General features: G+C 37.6%; 2 protein-coding genes, 1 long non-coding RNA gene and 1 pseudogene across 4 annotated transcripts; 3 read left to right on the top strand and 1 right to left on the bottom strand.

Annotated features, from left to right (window-relative positions):
• Positions 1–1,108: 1,108 nt before the first annotated feature.
• On the top strand, positions 1,109–4,794 carry LOC110759438 (large ribosomal subunit protein eL20z-like). The gene is made up of 5 exons (XM_021961485.2): positions 1,109–1,345; positions 3,089–3,161; positions 3,782–3,890; positions 3,970–4,087; positions 4,455–4,794. The coding sequence occupies exons 2-5, from the start codon at positions 3,152–3,154 to the stop codon at positions 4,521–4,523; spliced, it is 306 nt and encodes a 101-aa protein (XP_021817177.1). The 5' UTR covers positions 1,109–1,345; positions 3,089–3,151; the 3' UTR covers positions 4,524–4,794.
• A 2,101-nt stretch (positions 4,795–6,895) lies between these two features.
• Positions 6,896–9,160, top strand: LOC110759476 (hydroxyproline-rich glycoprotein family protein). The gene has a single exon (XM_021961537.2). It carries the CDS (start codon positions 7,121–7,123, stop codon positions 8,936–8,938), a length of 1,818 nt encoding a protein of 605 aa, XP_021817229.1. The 5' UTR covers positions 6,896–7,120; the 3' UTR covers positions 8,939–9,160.
• Positions 9,161–10,161: 1,001 nt separating this feature from the next.
• Positions 10,162–17,405, bottom strand: LOC110759477 (aminopeptidase M1-like; annotated as a pseudogene). The gene is made up of 19 exons (XR_015834508.1): positions 16,998–17,405; positions 16,763–16,908; positions 16,275–16,378; positions 15,885–16,071; positions 15,715–15,808; positions 15,123–15,276; positions 14,859–14,963; positions 14,642–14,758; positions 14,308–14,421; positions 13,612–13,794; positions 13,269–13,548; positions 12,782–12,903; positions 12,594–12,691; positions 12,185–12,362; positions 11,150–11,264; positions 10,969–11,036; positions 10,856–10,877; positions 10,604–10,722; positions 10,162–10,484 (listed from the first exon to the last, which is right to left on the bottom strand). The product of XR_015834508.1 is annotated as an aminopeptidase M1-like (transcript).
• LOC110759478 (uncharacterized) lies at positions 11,472–12,337 on the top strand. Its single transcript, XR_002527125.2, has 3 exons — positions 11,472–11,593; positions 11,713–12,105; positions 12,199–12,337. It is a non-coding gene; the product is annotated as an uncharacterized LOC110759478 (long non-coding RNA).
• Positions 17,406–17,641: the final 236 nt, after the last annotated feature.

Raw genomic sequence — 17,641 nt, 5'->3', positions numbered from 1 at the left:
TCTTGCTTATCATGATAATTTATTCTTTATATACTATATTGTTCAACATCAATTTACACTCCCTTTTGATTTTCTCACTCCCTTTTTGTCCATGTACACTCCGTTTTAATGGTAATTATAAAAGTATTAAAAAATAAAAGGGTGTAAGTGGACAAACGAGGAGTGAGAAAATCAGCTCATTATTATTATTTTTAATGTATAATAAAGCCAATGAAGCGGGATAGATTCTGCTAAGTAATGTTCCATTATATTTTTTTTTCACTTTCTTCAATATAAAATATTAGAGAAAATGGGATTCTAATACATAACTTTTAGGTGTAAGAATAAATGTTCTTAACAACTTGAGCTACCAGCTTAATTCCTTGTAACTTAACGAGCACCAAATTTCTTCTTACAAGGGAAAACACACATACATAAATCCCCCTTGCAATACCCTTGAGCTGTTGTTCCAACACTTTTGGCATATTTTTCCAAGCACAAGTCACCGCAATTGGGCATATTCTCTACCCTCCCGCAAGCATGACCTGTATAGTCCGCCACAGCCTCATCTCCTGCAGTACTCATTCAACACATTTTATGGTTTAAGTCATATCTTAAAGCAACAAAAACAGTATTATACAATGTAAAGGTTCCTAAGAAATATGTCATTTGAGAAAATTCTATGAAAAAAGAGATTAATTCTTGTACACATTTTATTCTTTGACAATATTATGCCTCTTTAGCAGCAACAAGTTTGTTTAATATGAACCTCGACCACACATTTTGTCTAGAATACATAGTTGAATGGTTATCTAAGAAGTTGAAATTTAATTTAATTTAGGAAGTAGCAAAGTTTTGAATTATAAAAGGTTCTAATTACTCTTTCATATCAATCCAATGTATATATAAAAAGTTAATATAGATTTGTTAAGTTAATGAAGGAAATATCAGGTTAAAAGTGGAAATCCATATCCTGTTAATTACACCTTCGATCTTTCTTTCTATATTTTTTCCGTTATGAGGTACGACATGCCGTTTAATGGCGTATCTTTCGTTGCAGCAGATTCTTGCTTGGTTCGCGCACACACACAATCATTTTATTTTCCATTTTTCTCGTTTCTTTATATTTAAAACTGTAAAACGTAAAGAAACAGAGCCTGTCTCTGTCCTCCCCTTTGTACTCTCGAGTTGATTATCAATGGAGATAAAAATGTTCGTACTTGATTAGAGAGAAAGGCACTTCGTACCAAAAAGCCATTTCTTCATTCCTCGTCATCAGCAGCTGCTTTTGCAATCATCAAAAGCACTCCTTCACAGAAAGCCGCTTCTGCTAATTTCAGCTCTCCGTTTGACTGTTTCTTCAGAGGTAAAAGTTTCCTCTTTTGCTCTTTTCAAAATCCGTCTTTCTCTTTCATTCTTCGGCTCTTTTTTTTTTTTTTACTGGGAAAGAATTGGAAATTCCGAGTTGGGTTGATTTCTATCACTGTATGTTTGACTTGTTTCAATTTTTAGAGTGATCTTTCCACATGAATTCTTTGTTTTGATTATGGGAAATCCTTTGCTCAAACATGGGTTTTCTTATTTTTTGTAATTCTTGAATGCTTTTCGTCTTAATTTTCCTAGAACACTTCACTGAAGTTGTTTGCTGTTATTTTGGTTATCGTATGTTGGGATTTGCAATGTAATGTAATTCAAAGTTTGCTATCTGAAAAAATAGAGGAACGGTTTTGTGGATTTGTAACCAGAAATGCTGTTTCGACCCCAAAGAATAAAATAGAAAAACTGTTTGTGTTTGCTTGCTAGTAGTTTCCTCCCATTGAGTGCGTACGCCTTTCTATATACAAAAGAACTGTTTTCGCCTTCCTTTTTGGGTGTTGCTCAAACCCACTTGATTGAGGTTTTCTTGTCTTCTACTTCAAGAAAATTAAAAGAAGAAGAAAGAACAAATCTTTCATGAGGTTTGCTAGTTGCCATCTTAAATCACCACTCCTCTGGGACTTCTGGAGAAGGCACAATAGAATAAAACTAGCTTGTGAATTCTTTTTGGCATGTGGCATTTAGACTCAACTAAAAGGAGAAGAGTTAGCATCGCAATTGATTCTGCAGATCATTAGTGATATTTGCTGCATATGACTGAACAAGGAGATTTCTTATGCAAATATGATCTCTTGATTCTTTTATTTTGAAGAGTAATCTATTTGTAACCCATCAACATGTTAAGGTTCTGTTTATCCTGTTATTCTTTTACATGGTGGAAATGCAATTAACAATAAGAATCTAGAGTTACAATCTTAGGCCTTTATCATTGTTGTTGAAGTATGATGGGGATCATCTTAGAGTGGAAATTTGATACGGAATTATAAATTCTTCGTAAGTCAAAGATGGTGATGAATTTAATCTACCAGTGGAATATGGCTAGGCCTTGAGACGAAATGATGCAGAATTTATGCAGGATGATCACTTCCCTTCTGCCATTGCGATCTCTTTAGTTAGCTAGCCAGAGTGATTGTTCTATATTCTTTCCTTGTAGGATGCACTACCAATAATTTGGGAAGGCCCTTTATACATGATTTTCATTTGGAGGGCCTTTCCCTTCCTTTTGAATCTTATCCTTGTATAGTTTTTTCAAGTTTTAGTATGAACTTGAATGGGTAACAGTTCTGAGTAAATGCTGCTTGAATTGTGATAGATGTCTACGATTTCTATATAAAAAATTGTGTCCATCCTTGAGTAGTTAAGATTATCTCGTAATGAGATATTTTTATCATGAGGTGCAGATCATTAACCTAAATGCAACCATATTGCGGTATGACTAATAAGTCTTTCAAGTCTGGACCTGTTAATAACTGCCTTCTCTTTGCAGGAATATCAATTTGCACAATATAATGACCTATTTGCTTTTGTCTCCCTTTACTTTTTATGTTTCTTTTGAGTGTCTATGCTGTTTGCATCTTTTTATCTCAACCAATACTGTCACATTGTTACCTAAATGCAGCAGTTAAACTGTATTGGATTGGTTCCTTCACACATCTTCCTTTGTCGTACTTCAACCTATCTTCACTTATTTAACAGCATATACTTTTCATATAACAATTTATTTTCTTTTCAGAAAAAATACTACAGTTACTTTCAAGGTGGAGAGCAGAACTGAGGGTGATTGTGTTTGGGAAAGATGGATCAGAGTATGCAACTCCTTCTGCATGCTAGTGCAATTTATTTTTCCATATAAAATGGGACCCAGCACAAATGTTAATGTGGTGAATTGGATGAAGTTGTCATGCTATGTGATAAACGGTTTTGTTCACACACGCACCTGCATGCATTATTGTTACTATTATTTTCATGTTTTTATTAAAAAAATTAGTATCTGGCTCACTTTTGTTTGTCATGCTCATGTGGGATGCTGCTGGCAGCTTAATGTTAATTTTTTAGATTTGAAATCAATTGGTAAAGATTAAATTTTATATTAAATCAATGACCTGACGCATGTCTATATATTGAGACCTCCATACCAGTTGTTTAGTCCTCTGGAGCTGAGAAGTCTACATTTACAGTGTCAAATGTCAGACCATTGAGTGAAAATGATTTTTAGAGGACTATAGGAGCCCTTAACACCTTGGGCAGGTTTCAAATGTGTTCTGAAAATGTAGAAGTCATTTTCCTGTTTTTCTCATTATAATTTATCATTGGTGACTAAGCTTATACAAAAGCTATGTGCTTAATGTAATAATTGATTGTTTCTGTTAAAGTTTATGGCAAGATGTTATGGGATTACCTTCTGAAAGTGATTTGGTGGATGTAGTGAACCATAGAAATGGCAACTATGCTCCTATCAGGGATCAAGAGGACCCGGTATTGGGAATATTTGACAAACCGCTTCCTTGCTTTGGTTGTGGAATTGGATGGTTTTCGTGAGTATTCCTGCCTTCTCTCTCTCGCTCTCCCCCCGCCCCATCTTTTCTCACTAATGGATGTGCCTTCTTTTTTCAGTCTTTTGCTTGGATTTGTATTTCCAGTGATGTGGTACTATGCTGCATTTCTTTACTTTGGGAAGTATTATCATAGAGACCCAAGGGAGCGAACTGGGCTCCAAGCTTCAGCAATAGCTGTAAGTTTTATGCTTCTGTTTGCACGCCTTTTTCTTCTCACTACACCACCAGATATGGTAATACTCATTTTACCCTTATTTATCCAGTTATCTTTTTCTCAAAGAAGAAGTTTAATTTTTCCTATTCCCCTCCTACCCCCGCTCGCTACCCCTCTCTGATCCTTTTTTTGTTCTTTTCTTAGTTCTTTTATAAAGTTTAAAATACATGAGATTGAAATGGGAAAGTTCTGAACTTTTTTTAGGGAGGGATTGTAATGAATAAAAAGGATGCAACAAATAGAAGCACCCATAGTTGAAATATTGTTCTGCATTGTTATTTGGGGCCTTTATCATCTTTCACTAATCATAAATGTTGTGACTGTTGCAGGCTTTGATTTGTACAACTGCTGTGTTCATAGTGGTAGCTGTCTTTGTTATCAAATCCTTGCTCCCATAACCGATGTCAGCGTCGTACAAAATTCTCTATGATGATGTTTAGCTCAATCGTCCTTCCTGTAATCGTATCAGGCGCAAGCCAGGAAACTGTTGGCATCATGGTATGTCCAGCTACTGATACCTGAAGCAGTTTGGGCTTCTCTGTAATAGTGTGCAAGGCAAAAACCGTGTATATACGCTACTGCTTAGCTCCCATATAGTGGGAATTCTATGTACAGAAAATATTGTAGATAGGTACCACATTTACAAGTACACATGATATTATCATCTCACACATGCACTCATCTGCAAATCAACTCAACTGCTAGAGGCTGCAAATCAGGTTTGGTCCATGTTTAAGAATTTGCTACTTAGAAACACATTCCATTGGAGGGGAGAAGAAGGTATGATGAGTTTTCGCTTCAAACTTTGTATTCATTGAGAGGGAGTGGTCTGCCTCTTGGTATACACTATTAATATGCCATCCTTCTGCGCCTTGGCATGTTCTTAGATTGCAAATTAGTATAAGATTCTGCTTTGCAAATGATGCTTTTGTCCGTCGGTCGGGTTGATCCAAATGGTAACGAATGCTAGGGAAATCGGTTAGGTCAAGAGTTCGATCCCTTCTAATGATCCAAAACTGATGCTTTTGTCTTGCTATTGCCACTTCCAAACTCATACAAAAAAAAAAAAAACTAATTTGTCACAAGCAAGTGATAGGAACTTCTTTGGGAAGTCACAATTAAGAAACCTAATTTGTCATTATACCCAACGCATTTTCCTTCACCACCAACTTCACTTATTCCCATTGATACATTAAATATGTTTGTTGGTCGCTCTAAACACCCTTTTTTCTTTTTCGGATAAAGGCAGCAGGAGGACCAATTTCACCATAAATTTCTAAACCAATCAACTAGTTTCATATCACTTTATGTACCAAAAAGTTGTATAAAAAATTAAGTTAAAAACGTTTAGAATTTATTTTCATGCAAAATCCAAACTCCGCTGGTGTCAGTTTTTCAGCCATGGAACTTTTCTCTGTGTGCTGTTTTACCAATCCTTTATTGCTCAAATTATTTACCTTTTAGCCTGATTTCTCACGTGAGCTTGGGATCCCATCCCACCTCTGGCAATCAAACCTGTTATACTGACACGAGAAGCTTTCGTCTGGACGGACCCCCTAAACGGTGTCGTGTATTGAGTGCCTTCCCTACCTTAGTCAAACCAAGGTCCTTTTTTTCAAGAATTTTGCAACGGTTCACACACACAATGAATCAAACGTCAAGCATTTCACCGGGCGCTTGAGCGACTGACCATAACATTAATCTACGTTCGTTACTATAATCTTTTAACTTTGGATTTTAGTAAAGACTGAAAAAAGAAGAGAAAATAACGAGGAAAACTATAAAATAAAAATAAAAAAAAAATTAAAGAGAAAAACAAAGATATTATGAAATAAGACCTTTGTTTATTTATTTATTTTCTCTTCTCCATACATCCCCTCCTATCCTGATTCCTGGCAGTGTCGTAAAGCACAAGTTCACACCGTGCAAGCTGTATTTCTTGCGAAGACTGGGTTGCGGTGGGACACCTGCCCACAAGACTAAATTATTCAAAAACAATTTACCAAAAACAATTACAATTATAAAAATTATAAATAAAAAAACTAATTACCAAAAACCATTAGACTAGAAAAATAAAACTAATTGCCAAAAACCAACAAATTGAAAAAGACAAAAAAAATCCAAATTGCATGTAAAGCTAAAAAGGAAATCGGCGATATAGGTGACTTGCTTGTTCATCTTTTGTGGCACTAAACCATTTTGGAGACCAAAAAGGTCAATTTTCTTGCACCCAAAGCATGGGTACCGTAGAGTAGCTATATCCAATATTAAATGGAAATATTTTTGCTCACCATTTTAATATAAGGTATATCCTTACTATCCTTCTCAATACTCAATACTCGTTCATAGGCCTAACCATAATTAACTTTTTACTTTGTATTTGTGGAATCATAGTTATACTCATGAACACGAGTCAAATTTGAGAAGGGTGTTGTTGATCATACACCTTAGATTAAAAGGGTGAGCAAAGATGCTCTCAAATTTAATTAGAGCTAAAAATACCCCAAAAAAACACAACAAAATAGATGAGCCTCAACAACTAGTCACTTTCTATCTATAAGCTAATACAACGTTTATTTTTTTTAAATTAAGGGTTTAATTAAAATATAATTTTATATGTGAATACGATTGTCATACGCGGAAACGTATGAGTGTTTGACCATGACACCAATTTGGGGGGGGAAAAAAAAAAAAAAAAAAAGGGCTAAAAAAGCACATGGTTTACTATCAAGAAAATCAATTATCTAACAATTCATTTAGCGGTCATTCTAGCAATGACAGGCAACACACAAACAAATATGCTTTGCTTGCTTTGGCTTCTGCCTTTACACAAGCAAAAGCCAAAACCAAAACCAAACCCAAAAGCCACAACAACAAAAGCAAAGTGTGTGCAAAAAGAAGTTCACTCATTTCTCTCCAACTTCAGCCTTTCATTTCTCTCTCTCAACTCAAAACACCAAAAGTTGAAAACCAAACCAAACAGAACCCAAAAACAATGGAAGAAGAGGAAGACATGCTTCCACCATTCTGGCTCCAACCCTCCGATTCTTTCCGGCAAGCCAACCGCCGCCTCCGCCGCTCCTCCTCCTCTGTTTTCTTCAGCTCCGGCGCCTTTGTCCTGGCCTTGCTGGCCATAGCTCTTGTATTTGTTTTCTTTATAATCCCATCAGTTTTGTCTTTCACTTCACAAATTTTTAGACCCCATTTGGTCAAAAAAAGCTGGGACTCTCTCAATTTGGTCCTCGTTCTCTTTGCAATTGTCTGTGGGTTTCTCAGCAGAAATACCAACAATGACGGCAACATCAGCAGCCCCAGTTCTTATGATCAAGTTCATAATCAAACTGTTTTCAATTCTTCTTCACCACAAGCTCCCAAGTCAAATCCATCAACCCCGCGTCAGTGGTTCGACCAGTATTCAGATCGTACGGTCTACAATCACAGCAGTAGCAGCACCAGTGCCGCCATGAACAGAGGAGTGAGGACCAGCAGTTCGTACCCGGATCTGCGGCAACAGGAAGCTTCGTGGGTCGCCAGAGAAGATCGGTGGCGGTTTTACGACGATACCCATGTAGTCAATTATCGGGTTTCGGGTTCGGATCCGCTCCATCATCGTCGTCATCGGTCATGGCATGAAGAATCCGTACAACTACCAGTAGAAGAAGAAGCAGAGCAAGTCCAAACCAAGACTATACAAGTTGACACTTTTGCAATCCGTACGGAACAAGTTAATTCACCACACACACAAATTCCAACTGCTCAATCTGATCCGCCACTGCAGCCGTCGCCGTCGCCGCCGCGGAGGTCACCATCTCCGTCACAGCCACCGCCGCCAACGACGCGCAAGTCCAGGAGAACATACCAAGCTATTGGAGAGAAAGAAAACTCGGGTTCTACTCAAAGCCTTGAGAGAAATGACAATTTGGAAGCTAAGAAAAATCTCCCACTGCCACCTGCCCGGTCACCGCCCTCTCCGCCATCACCGCCGCCGCGGATATCGAAATCGGCTGGGAAAGATGTGAAGAAGAGAGGGGTGGCTACTACAAAAGAATTCCTGATCACGTCATTGAGAAGGAAGAAGAAGAAGCAAAGACAAAAGAGTGTTGAAAACTTCGAGAGTCTCCTCGCGTCTGCTTCTTCAGCTCCTTACTCTTTACTTCCGCCGCCGTCACCGCCACCTCCGCCGCCGCCCCTGCCGCCGCCACCGTCGGTGTTTCACAACCTGTTTTCTTCAAAGAAATCCAACAAACCCAAGAAAACAATGCAGTCAATTCCACAACCGCCGCCGCCGCCTCCAGTAGCGGCAAAAGCTTCGACAGCGCACTTGTTGAAAACCAAGGCCCAAATGAGGGCCATGATGGCGACCCAAAAGCCGCCATTGCCGGTTAAGGTGAGCACCTTCATCAACGAAGATGATGAGAATGCTAACAGTGGCGGTGAGTCGCCATTGGTTCGGATACCTCCACCGCCGCCATTGCCGCCGTTTAGAATGCCAGAGATGAAATTTGTGGTGCACGGAGACTTTGTGAGGATCAAAAGCAACAACAGCTCACGCAGTGGCTCCCCTGATTTGGACGATGGGGATGATCCGGATTCAGCAGTTTCATCACCAACCATGGAAACTAAGAGGACGCCAATGGAGAGTGGAGAGTCGCCAAAAGCCATGTTCTGCCCCAGCCCAGATGTTAACACCAAAGCTGATACTTTCATTGCAAGGTTCAGAGCTGGATTGAGGTTAGAGAAGATGAACTCTGTGAGGGGGAGGTCCAATCTTGGCCCAGATACAAGAGAAGGAGAAGAAGGCCCAAGTTACTAAATATGTTATTTTTTCCTAATTAATTTTTATTTATTGATTTATTTTAATTTTTATATGGGTATGGATATTGAGGTTGAGGAAGGTAAATAGATAATTTGTGGATTTGAGTTGTTTTCTGACATATAAATTGGAGAATAGAGAGGTACATTTACATAGGAATTTTTAATGTATGTAATGTTTGGTGGTTAGTACAATTCTTTTATTTTATTTGGTTTTCTAAAATTCTTATGCCTCTAATGAGGGTCTGTGTTGAATGTTGGAATTAGGGATTTCATGATTTTCATAATTTGTATGGGAATGGAATTCAAGATTTGGTACCAATTTTTATTTATTTATTTGGATTAATTGGTTGTTTAACATACAATTTTGTGTGGTTTTGTCATGTACGTGCATGGATGTAATGGATCTCTGTTGGCATTTGACAGATATAAATATTGATCCTTATGTGTGGAGGCGATTTTCCCGTTTGATCATTGGAATAAGTGTGCAAATGTAACGATGCATGTTTGGAATCCTTCTGGAATGGCTAAAAATGCCTTTTGACAATCAAAAGCGTTTTTGACAATCAAAAGCGTTTTTGACAATGTTTGACAAAAAAATTTAGAAATGTTTTTAAATCTTAGAAGTTCTTTTTCCAAGAAGTATTTCAATTTTTTTTATTAAAATTTCAACATCTTTATAACAAAAACATTTTTTCTAAAAGGATTACTATACTATATACTATCTAGAGTGAACCTTCCTTCCAGAAGTGTAAAAATATAAAATATAAAATAATTGTTGGTCTACATCATTGGCAATAGACAGCTGGATGACAAAACTGAATTATGGTCAATTGCTTTTAGAACGAGGACTAAACGCTCCCTTAATTCATGGCATATAACTTGACCTAACTCATTAAAGATATTGCACCGCAGACAGTGTGTTTCAAGAGGTGACTTGGCTTTTGGGCATAAAATTATTTAAGAAAATTTTTATTAAAAAAAATAATAAGCATATGCTAAATGCTAATGATGTATTTGATTACGATGTAACAAGGCGGCTTATAATTAATTCTTATTAGACACATTTTTCTCTGGAACATTGGTCAACTAGTGCATGCAATTAGAGCTGTCAATGGATCGGATTTTGATCCGAATCTGTTCAAGTTGCAAATAAATGTGGGATAGAAGTAGTAAGCTAGAAGTGAAAGAAACTCGTTAAAAAGCAATTAAGAAAATCTCTGATTTGTTTGTGTTTGACCAACAAATTAATTGCTTTATACCAAGTTGGCATCTTTAGAGGCAAGCAAACTCTCAAGCCTCAAGCAGTACAGATTCTATTAATTGACATATTTTAAGTTTCAACTTATACAAGTGACAGGCAATCATTTCTTGCCTGCTAATTCTTTGACTAGCTCTTGCACAGATTGTTGTTGCCTTATGTGTTCAACCCACCTCGCCTTGATTCGGACCTGTGCAATGCTTTGCTTCAAAGTCATAGAAATCGCAGGATGCACACGGCCCGCGAAAAATTCTTCCACCTCATCAGCCTTTTCATTGCTACATAACTGCCAGTGAAGACTTTATCAGTAATGCAAAATGGATGACGGAGGCAGAAAATGTACCTTGTTTTACAAGGTCCAGTCCAGTTGCCTAACAGTGCCAGGACAGAAATACATTTGCTTACCGGTGTCACAATGTCTCGTACAAAATGGGTGAGTAGCATTCCAGCACCATATTTGCTCAAGATCAGGTCCCAGTTCTCCTGCGTTCATAACCAAAAATTTGAACTCTTCAAATTGTAAACTTCAGAAGTAGGAGGGGCTTCCTAATTCCAATTCACAATGCCAGTTATTTCCCAATATGTTATTGACTGATGTGATATTCTTCTAAAACATGTTTCCACTTTCCAAGAATGAATGAAATCCATACCTTCAACCATATCCATCCTGATCTCGAACCTGAAAATAATATATTGAGATGAAACATCTGTAAAACTGGCAAAGAAAGTGTAGTTGTTTCAAGTAACAATTTAGTACTGCAAATAAATACCTCATCCGATAAGAAAAAGTTCAGAACCTCAATAACTGTATCCGGGTCCGGAGAAGATGCTAACAAACCTGCACAAGGTCAAAACATTATGCAGAAATCCAAGTTACTTTCACCCAGACAAGAGACACAGGAAAAGGGAATGTCAAAGAATGCATTTCAATTCACCATTACAAAATCTTACGTAGAATCCTTTCCTTCTCTTGCACTGTATTGGCTTCTCTGTAAGCATTTAAAAGAGACTCAAAACCTTTCCTATTTGAGATGCTAGCATTCCTCATCACGGCAATGTACGCAGCCTGCAGGCAGTGGCGTATCTAGGAATTTTTCAAGAAAGGGGCGATATTTAAAAAGCTAAAAGCTCAAAAAGTGAAACTAGGCTGGTAAGTGGTAAGTTTAAAGTCACTCACGTGTAGGTAATAACTTACATCTAAATGTTTTATTGCCCAAAAAAAAAACAAAAAAACAAAAGAACTTGTTACAAGCAAGCATGGTTTATTTCAGAAGGGGTGTGCTGTCTTATTTTAAAATAAAAATGTGGTTATTCCTCTTTAAACACATCCACACCGTTTCATTAAAAAACAATTGAAAATGCACTGTTTGATTTTACAACACAAAGCCAAAACAGGTTGTTTTATTTTTTTTTGGTTACATTGGAGGAAAGAAACCCCACTGGGGTTCGATCCTGGGTGCCATGGGGGGAAGGGGGAATCCACCACCACTGTGGTGGGAACCCATTGGCAACAGGTTGTTTTATTAATGAAAAAGAATCACAACAATAATGCACACGACACCGTTTGTGTCAAATTATTTGAAAAAAGAAGGTCGTCTTCTTCGCCTCGCACACCGCTTCAATTAGACACTTCCTCAATACTTGAAATTTGCAAAACAATGATAGGCTCAGGCAAAACACCTCCGCCTCTCCCCAAAGTGAGCCTGCACGCGAGCTAACAAGCAGAAACAAAACAGAAGACAATTCTCTCGAGCAAAATAAGAACGTCTTTCGGGCATTTACTCGAGCAGTTGGTGGGCACCAGAGCAGAGGGGCAAATCTGATACCTCCAAGGCTTTTCTGGGCGAAGGGAGGTGCAGCTGCACCTCCTTGCGCCTCTGTGGGTCCGCCACTGCCTGCAGGACAAGGTTTGGAACTTCTACATATTATCTTTGAAGATGCCTACTATAAGGATGAGAATGTAATTACATATAAAGATTTAATTACCCCTTTTGTGTCAGCTGAAAGAAGTGGAGTGTTTCTATCATTCAATAATGTCTGAAAACGGTCTAATGCTTCTTTCTGCGTTTGATTGTGGCCAAAGATAACCAAGGCCTGCAAGATTTCTGCTCTCAGAAGTGCACTGAAATGATCCTCTCCAGGTATTGATTCCCAACCCAGTTTTCTGCATGAAAAAATTCAGATATGACATCTAAGTATGGTAGCATCAAAGTTTTGTTTGGTGATCCTAAATGAAGTATCAGCCACATAAACCGGAACATTACTGCAAGCATGACCTCAAAGAGGCTGGAATACATCATAAGGACAAACACTGTTCATTTTAGCATGTATATAACCCGATAAGCTTAACAAAGAAGGTATTGCCATATTAAAACTGTATTTGAGTTGTTCTTACTCTGCTGGAAACAGAAGGAGATTGATGAAAAATTGTTTCAAATCATTTGCTGAATCTGGGATGGCCTCACTTGAGATTTTGACGACATTATAACAAACCTATTGGATATATAACACAAAAGGTGATGCTACCATAAATAGTTGGTGTAACTGATAATCACCAACATAAATACAGAAATTTATCCTTACGTCGATCAATTTTGTTAAGACAATATAATTAACTTCTTTTCTGTATACATCCATCAAGGAAAACAAAGAGGAAAGTGATTGTTCACAAGCTTCACAGAGAGCATATGCATCATCCAGAATGCCTGAAATGAGACGTGGAGTTATACATCAGTTGGTCATGAGTGGTTTATAGTGCCACAAAACCAAGTAAACAATCTAAGAAGTGAATCCACAGAATAAACTATAATATAGGTGGCTTATCATTCATCCTATTAATCTGGCCGATTTTCATGCTAACCAAGACAAGCCCATTCTTAATAGTTATCATAGTGCAGCTGTTACTTTGCCTAGTGAAGATAAGTTGTCCTGTTACAACATCCACCAAAGCATGAAGCACCATATTATCAAATCAAGCATATAACACTAACCAGTTGTCAATGAATACAAGATGCATAAGACCATGCGAAATCATTTATAGTTAACATAGTAAATGGCACATAGCACATACCAAACTTGTCTGTTGCTTCCAAGCTATTATGCTCAATAGCCTTCCTAAGTCGAGCTGCAAGCTTATCTTCATAAATGACCCTATAGAAACCACTCTGGTCGATATTAATCTTCACCCACAGTTGTTCATTATCAAAGGAATCAACAAGATCTGAAATGTCCACTTCTCTGGACTTTGTTTCCAAAAGGAAACTCTTGTGTCTGTCGTACGAACCAAGTGAAAAATTTATTGGAACAATCCAATTCCCATCACCTTGCAAACCGGATGACAGGAACTGTGTCTGCAAAACAAAACTTTATTAGATTTCTGCAGATAATAAGATTTCGGTATTGATCAGTTGTACCTGCTCAAATTCCAAAATATGCTCCTTGGCTTTTACAGATATAACAGGATATCCTTTTTCCTTTGTCCAAGCATCCATTATTTCGCTGACTTTGACACCAGATTCCTCCGAAAGAACACTCCATAAATCTTCCGTCTTCGCATTTTTTCCAGAATATCTTTTTATGTAGGAACTTAATGATTTCTGATTTAATATGAAGCAGCACATTTAAAAGAGATAAATTGAACTATGTTAATAATTTTTCACGCATTACAGAGTAAACTGATAATGAACTGCAAACTAGAATGACTTCAGAATAAACAATATAACTTGTCTATGCCATTCAGACCTTTTTGTTCAGAACACTATGTACATTGGCACTTTATGAGATTAAAAAACCATTAATTGCAGTTTTCATGGGTTTATGTTTATACTTTAAGAGAAAAAATTGATCAGTACTGAGCATTAGATTGCACATGGCATTTCTGAAAATTTCCCAGGTTTCTGGGCTAATTTCAAGCAGTGCATTTGGTGATCAGAAGAGTATTTCCACATACAATATTCACTATGAAAACTTGAAGTTATTGGTGATGCATGAAAAATTAAACTCATTGGTACTTATGGACATCAGTAAGGGTACAAAACTTGATCAAGCCCTGTCTGCCATGGATTATTTGATCACGTAGTTCGACTGGATAGTTTAACCTGGTTTTGTACCTGGAATATGTCATCCCCAAGATAACTCTGCAGCATTCGAATAACAGCAGATCCCTTTTTATAGCTGATATCATCAAAAACTTCAAGAATTGAACGAGCATGGTGTATCTCCACCTGAAATTATGTGAAACAGCAGTAAGTATGCTGCATCGAGCAGTTTCCCCTTTCTTTCTTTTTTCAGGATCAATGTTAAGATAAATGTTGGCACTTTGATCATTCAAGTGAAACAATTATATTCCATTGCTCCTTGACTTCTTACTGCTCCATATACATATATAGACACTACTGTTTTCAGCAGTTTTCACACTGAGCAATAGTATTTGTTGTTCTTTACCTCAATTGGATGCGATTGTTCCAGTGCATCCTTGACTAGGCCACCAGTAGTTTGTTGAAGAAATTGAGACCATATTTTCCACTCAGGAAATAAAATATCAGTGGCCATGTAACTTACCTGCCCGTATAAGATCAAGAAGGCACACAAAAATCAGATAGTTATATTTAGTGCAATGCTATTATGTTGGAAGGTAGAGCAATGAGAGACTCAAAATTACCCAAGTCGCAAAACCCTCATTAAGCCATAAATCAGTCCACCATTCCATTGTTACCAGATTGCCGAACCACTGATATGCTACTTCATGTGCTACAACAATTGCCATCTGAAAAAACAAGAAAAAGGGTATAGAATAGAACATTCATCACTGGACTTTTCAGAGTAGAAACCATACAAGAGAAACTTCTACATCCCCTTCAAATGTTGTGATTTATGTAGAGTATTATTGTATGACTGCAAAAGTATAACAAAGCTGAAAATATACTCTTTGCTTCCTTGCTGTTGTGGAATGCAAATGATCATAAAGCATTTCATTTTCACGGTATGTGATCAAACCATAATTCTCCATGGCCCCACCAGAAAATTCAGGAACCGCAACCATATCAAGTTTGGGAAGTGAGTAAGGCGTTGAGAAGTATCTGGATGAAACCATAACCATGTTAGAATTAGCACAACAGAGAACAGAAAGAAAGTTATGTATAATTTGGATTGTAAATTTATGTTGTTTTTTTTGCCATGGCCCACGGGTAATGACTCCAGGTTCTCCAGAGATTACTTTCAATTATTTGGGAAATGATTGGAGGTGGAAACTGGAAACTGCAAAGGGTGGAGGGCAGAAATTCAAGCTGTTCCGGTATTTTGCATTGATATTTAGCTTGGGTTCAGTGGTATAGTTAGGAAGATATATGGGGGAAAATTAGTGAAAAGTTTACCTCCCCTTGAACAAAAGAGAAGGCCAAAAATCATGGGAATGTTTGTTAGACTACAGAGTGCTGGATCTAATGTCATTCTGTATAAACAGAGAATCGAAATACATAAACTTAAAAATTCCCCCATCTAAGAATGAAGTAGATTACTTGGAGAAAAGATCAAGCGTCTTAACAGCAAGATTTAAAGCAAACTCCCCTTTGTCACTCTTCCCAACAGGGCAATATGCACGAACCTTTACCCCTGCAAACAAATTTTTCAGTAGTCTCTAAAGACGTATCGGTTAAATAATCGAACATTCTCCCACCTATATACATACCATCAGATGTTGTATCTTCAATATGTTCAAATAGGCCAACAACAACAGCTACTAAATAAGTTGACATAATAGGAGATTCCTCAAAATAAACAGTCTTAACATTTGCATCAAGCTTTTCACTGATAATTGGCATATTGGACAAAGCTGTCAGCTCTGATGGTACATCTACTGCAATCTTGAAGGTGGCCTGTCAAGAATGTACTAGTAATGTCAAAGCAGAAATGAGCAACTCTCAGATTCAAGCAAATCTAGAACAACCAAAAACACATTTATACAACCGTTTGACCAATGTGGTGGAGAAAAGATTTAACTTTCCCAGGGCTTTTTAGCAAGTGAACACGGAGGTTGCATCGAAAAGAGTTTCAAAAATTACTTCTCAAATACACACACCTTGAGTGCAGGTTCATCCCAACATGGGAAGCATCGCCTTGCATCCACAGGTTCAAATTGAGTGACGGCCATATTCTTTTTTCTCTCCTCCATCCAAGTAAGTGCTGTGCAAATTGTCAAATGCTTTCATTAAAAACCTTATTTGGTAGCAAAGAAACTACAAGGGACAAAAGCAAATACAACACAATTAAATGCCCACTTTCTTTGGTAAATGAAAATTTTTCCCTCTATTTCCTTCCAAACTACAGGAGCTTGTACTTGTTTTAAGTTTAGCCAAGTGGTAATTCTAAATTCAGGTTTTTCTTTTATTCTGTCTCTATCTTAGCAACCAAACAGACAGTTAAGGATGAAGAATTTGTGTAACTTGACAGCCTACAGATTTCTTCTTCCACAAAAAGCCCGCCTGAAAGTACTTCATTGCCTTTGGAAAAATAATTTTTCACAACTGCAACTTATGATTTACCTACAAATGATACAATTTTTCTTACCATTTATAGAAGCCTTTCAAGTGCGCATTAAGGACCGCAGAAAACCCAATCCCCAAAACTCCTTCACCAACACCAAGTGCTTGATTAAACACCAAAACAAGAAATTCTTCATCACCATCCAAAACAACATCACTTGGGCGGTACTGCTTCAAGTAAAGAATATAAAACTGTCAGTTAAAAGAAAACCCAATAAACAAAATCGAATCAGATCAAGTCAGTGATCAGAATCAGTAACTTGTCCATGAGAGTTGGTGAAGCAAACTTCATGAACATCAAGTTCAAGAGCATTCAAGACAAGAAACTTGGTCTCTTCAACAATGCTAACGTTAATCTGCACGGTGCCGGAGTACGTGCATGCTGAGAGATCAAGCTTGAGATGAAGATCATAGCGCCTTGGGATTGCAAAGTTTGGTAGCCGAGCTCGGCCTGTGAATTGCTCTATGCTCTGTTTCTGCTCCATTTCGGAGAAAAACTTCAGAACACACGTTTGTAACCCAAGTTTCTTTGCTTCTATCGTGACCAGGCGGCAATGGCAGTTAGCTGCTGATGCTTCAGCCTTGTGCTTTTGCTCAAAACGTCAACATGCCTATGTATCCTATCTTGTTTGTGTCTTTTTAGTCTAACGTTTGTGGGATTGTCAAGTCAAGTAGTTCATTGACATAAATGGTGGAAAAAAGTAACGTTAATAATCAATTCATACACAGGGTGGAAATTAGAAAAGAGCTTTTGGTTGTGCGAAAAAGTTTTTAGATTTAATCAAGTATTTAATCTATTTGCCAACACGGTCTAACCAAATGAAAAATGGCATTGACTTGTAAACTAGAGATCTCAGGTTCGAAATCCCATGGCATCGTAGTTGTTGTGTGTGAGAGAAACCCC

This window comes from Prunus avium, chromosome 3 (genome assembly GCF_965620075.1).
Source record: "Prunus avium chromosome 3, drPruAviu1.hap1.1, whole genome shotgun sequence".
Lineage (NCBI taxonomy): Eukaryota > Viridiplantae > Streptophyta > Magnoliopsida > Rosales > Rosaceae > Prunus > Prunus avium.
Note: the sequence above shows the minus strand (reverse complement) of the source record. Positions and strands in the feature narration are given on the sequence as shown.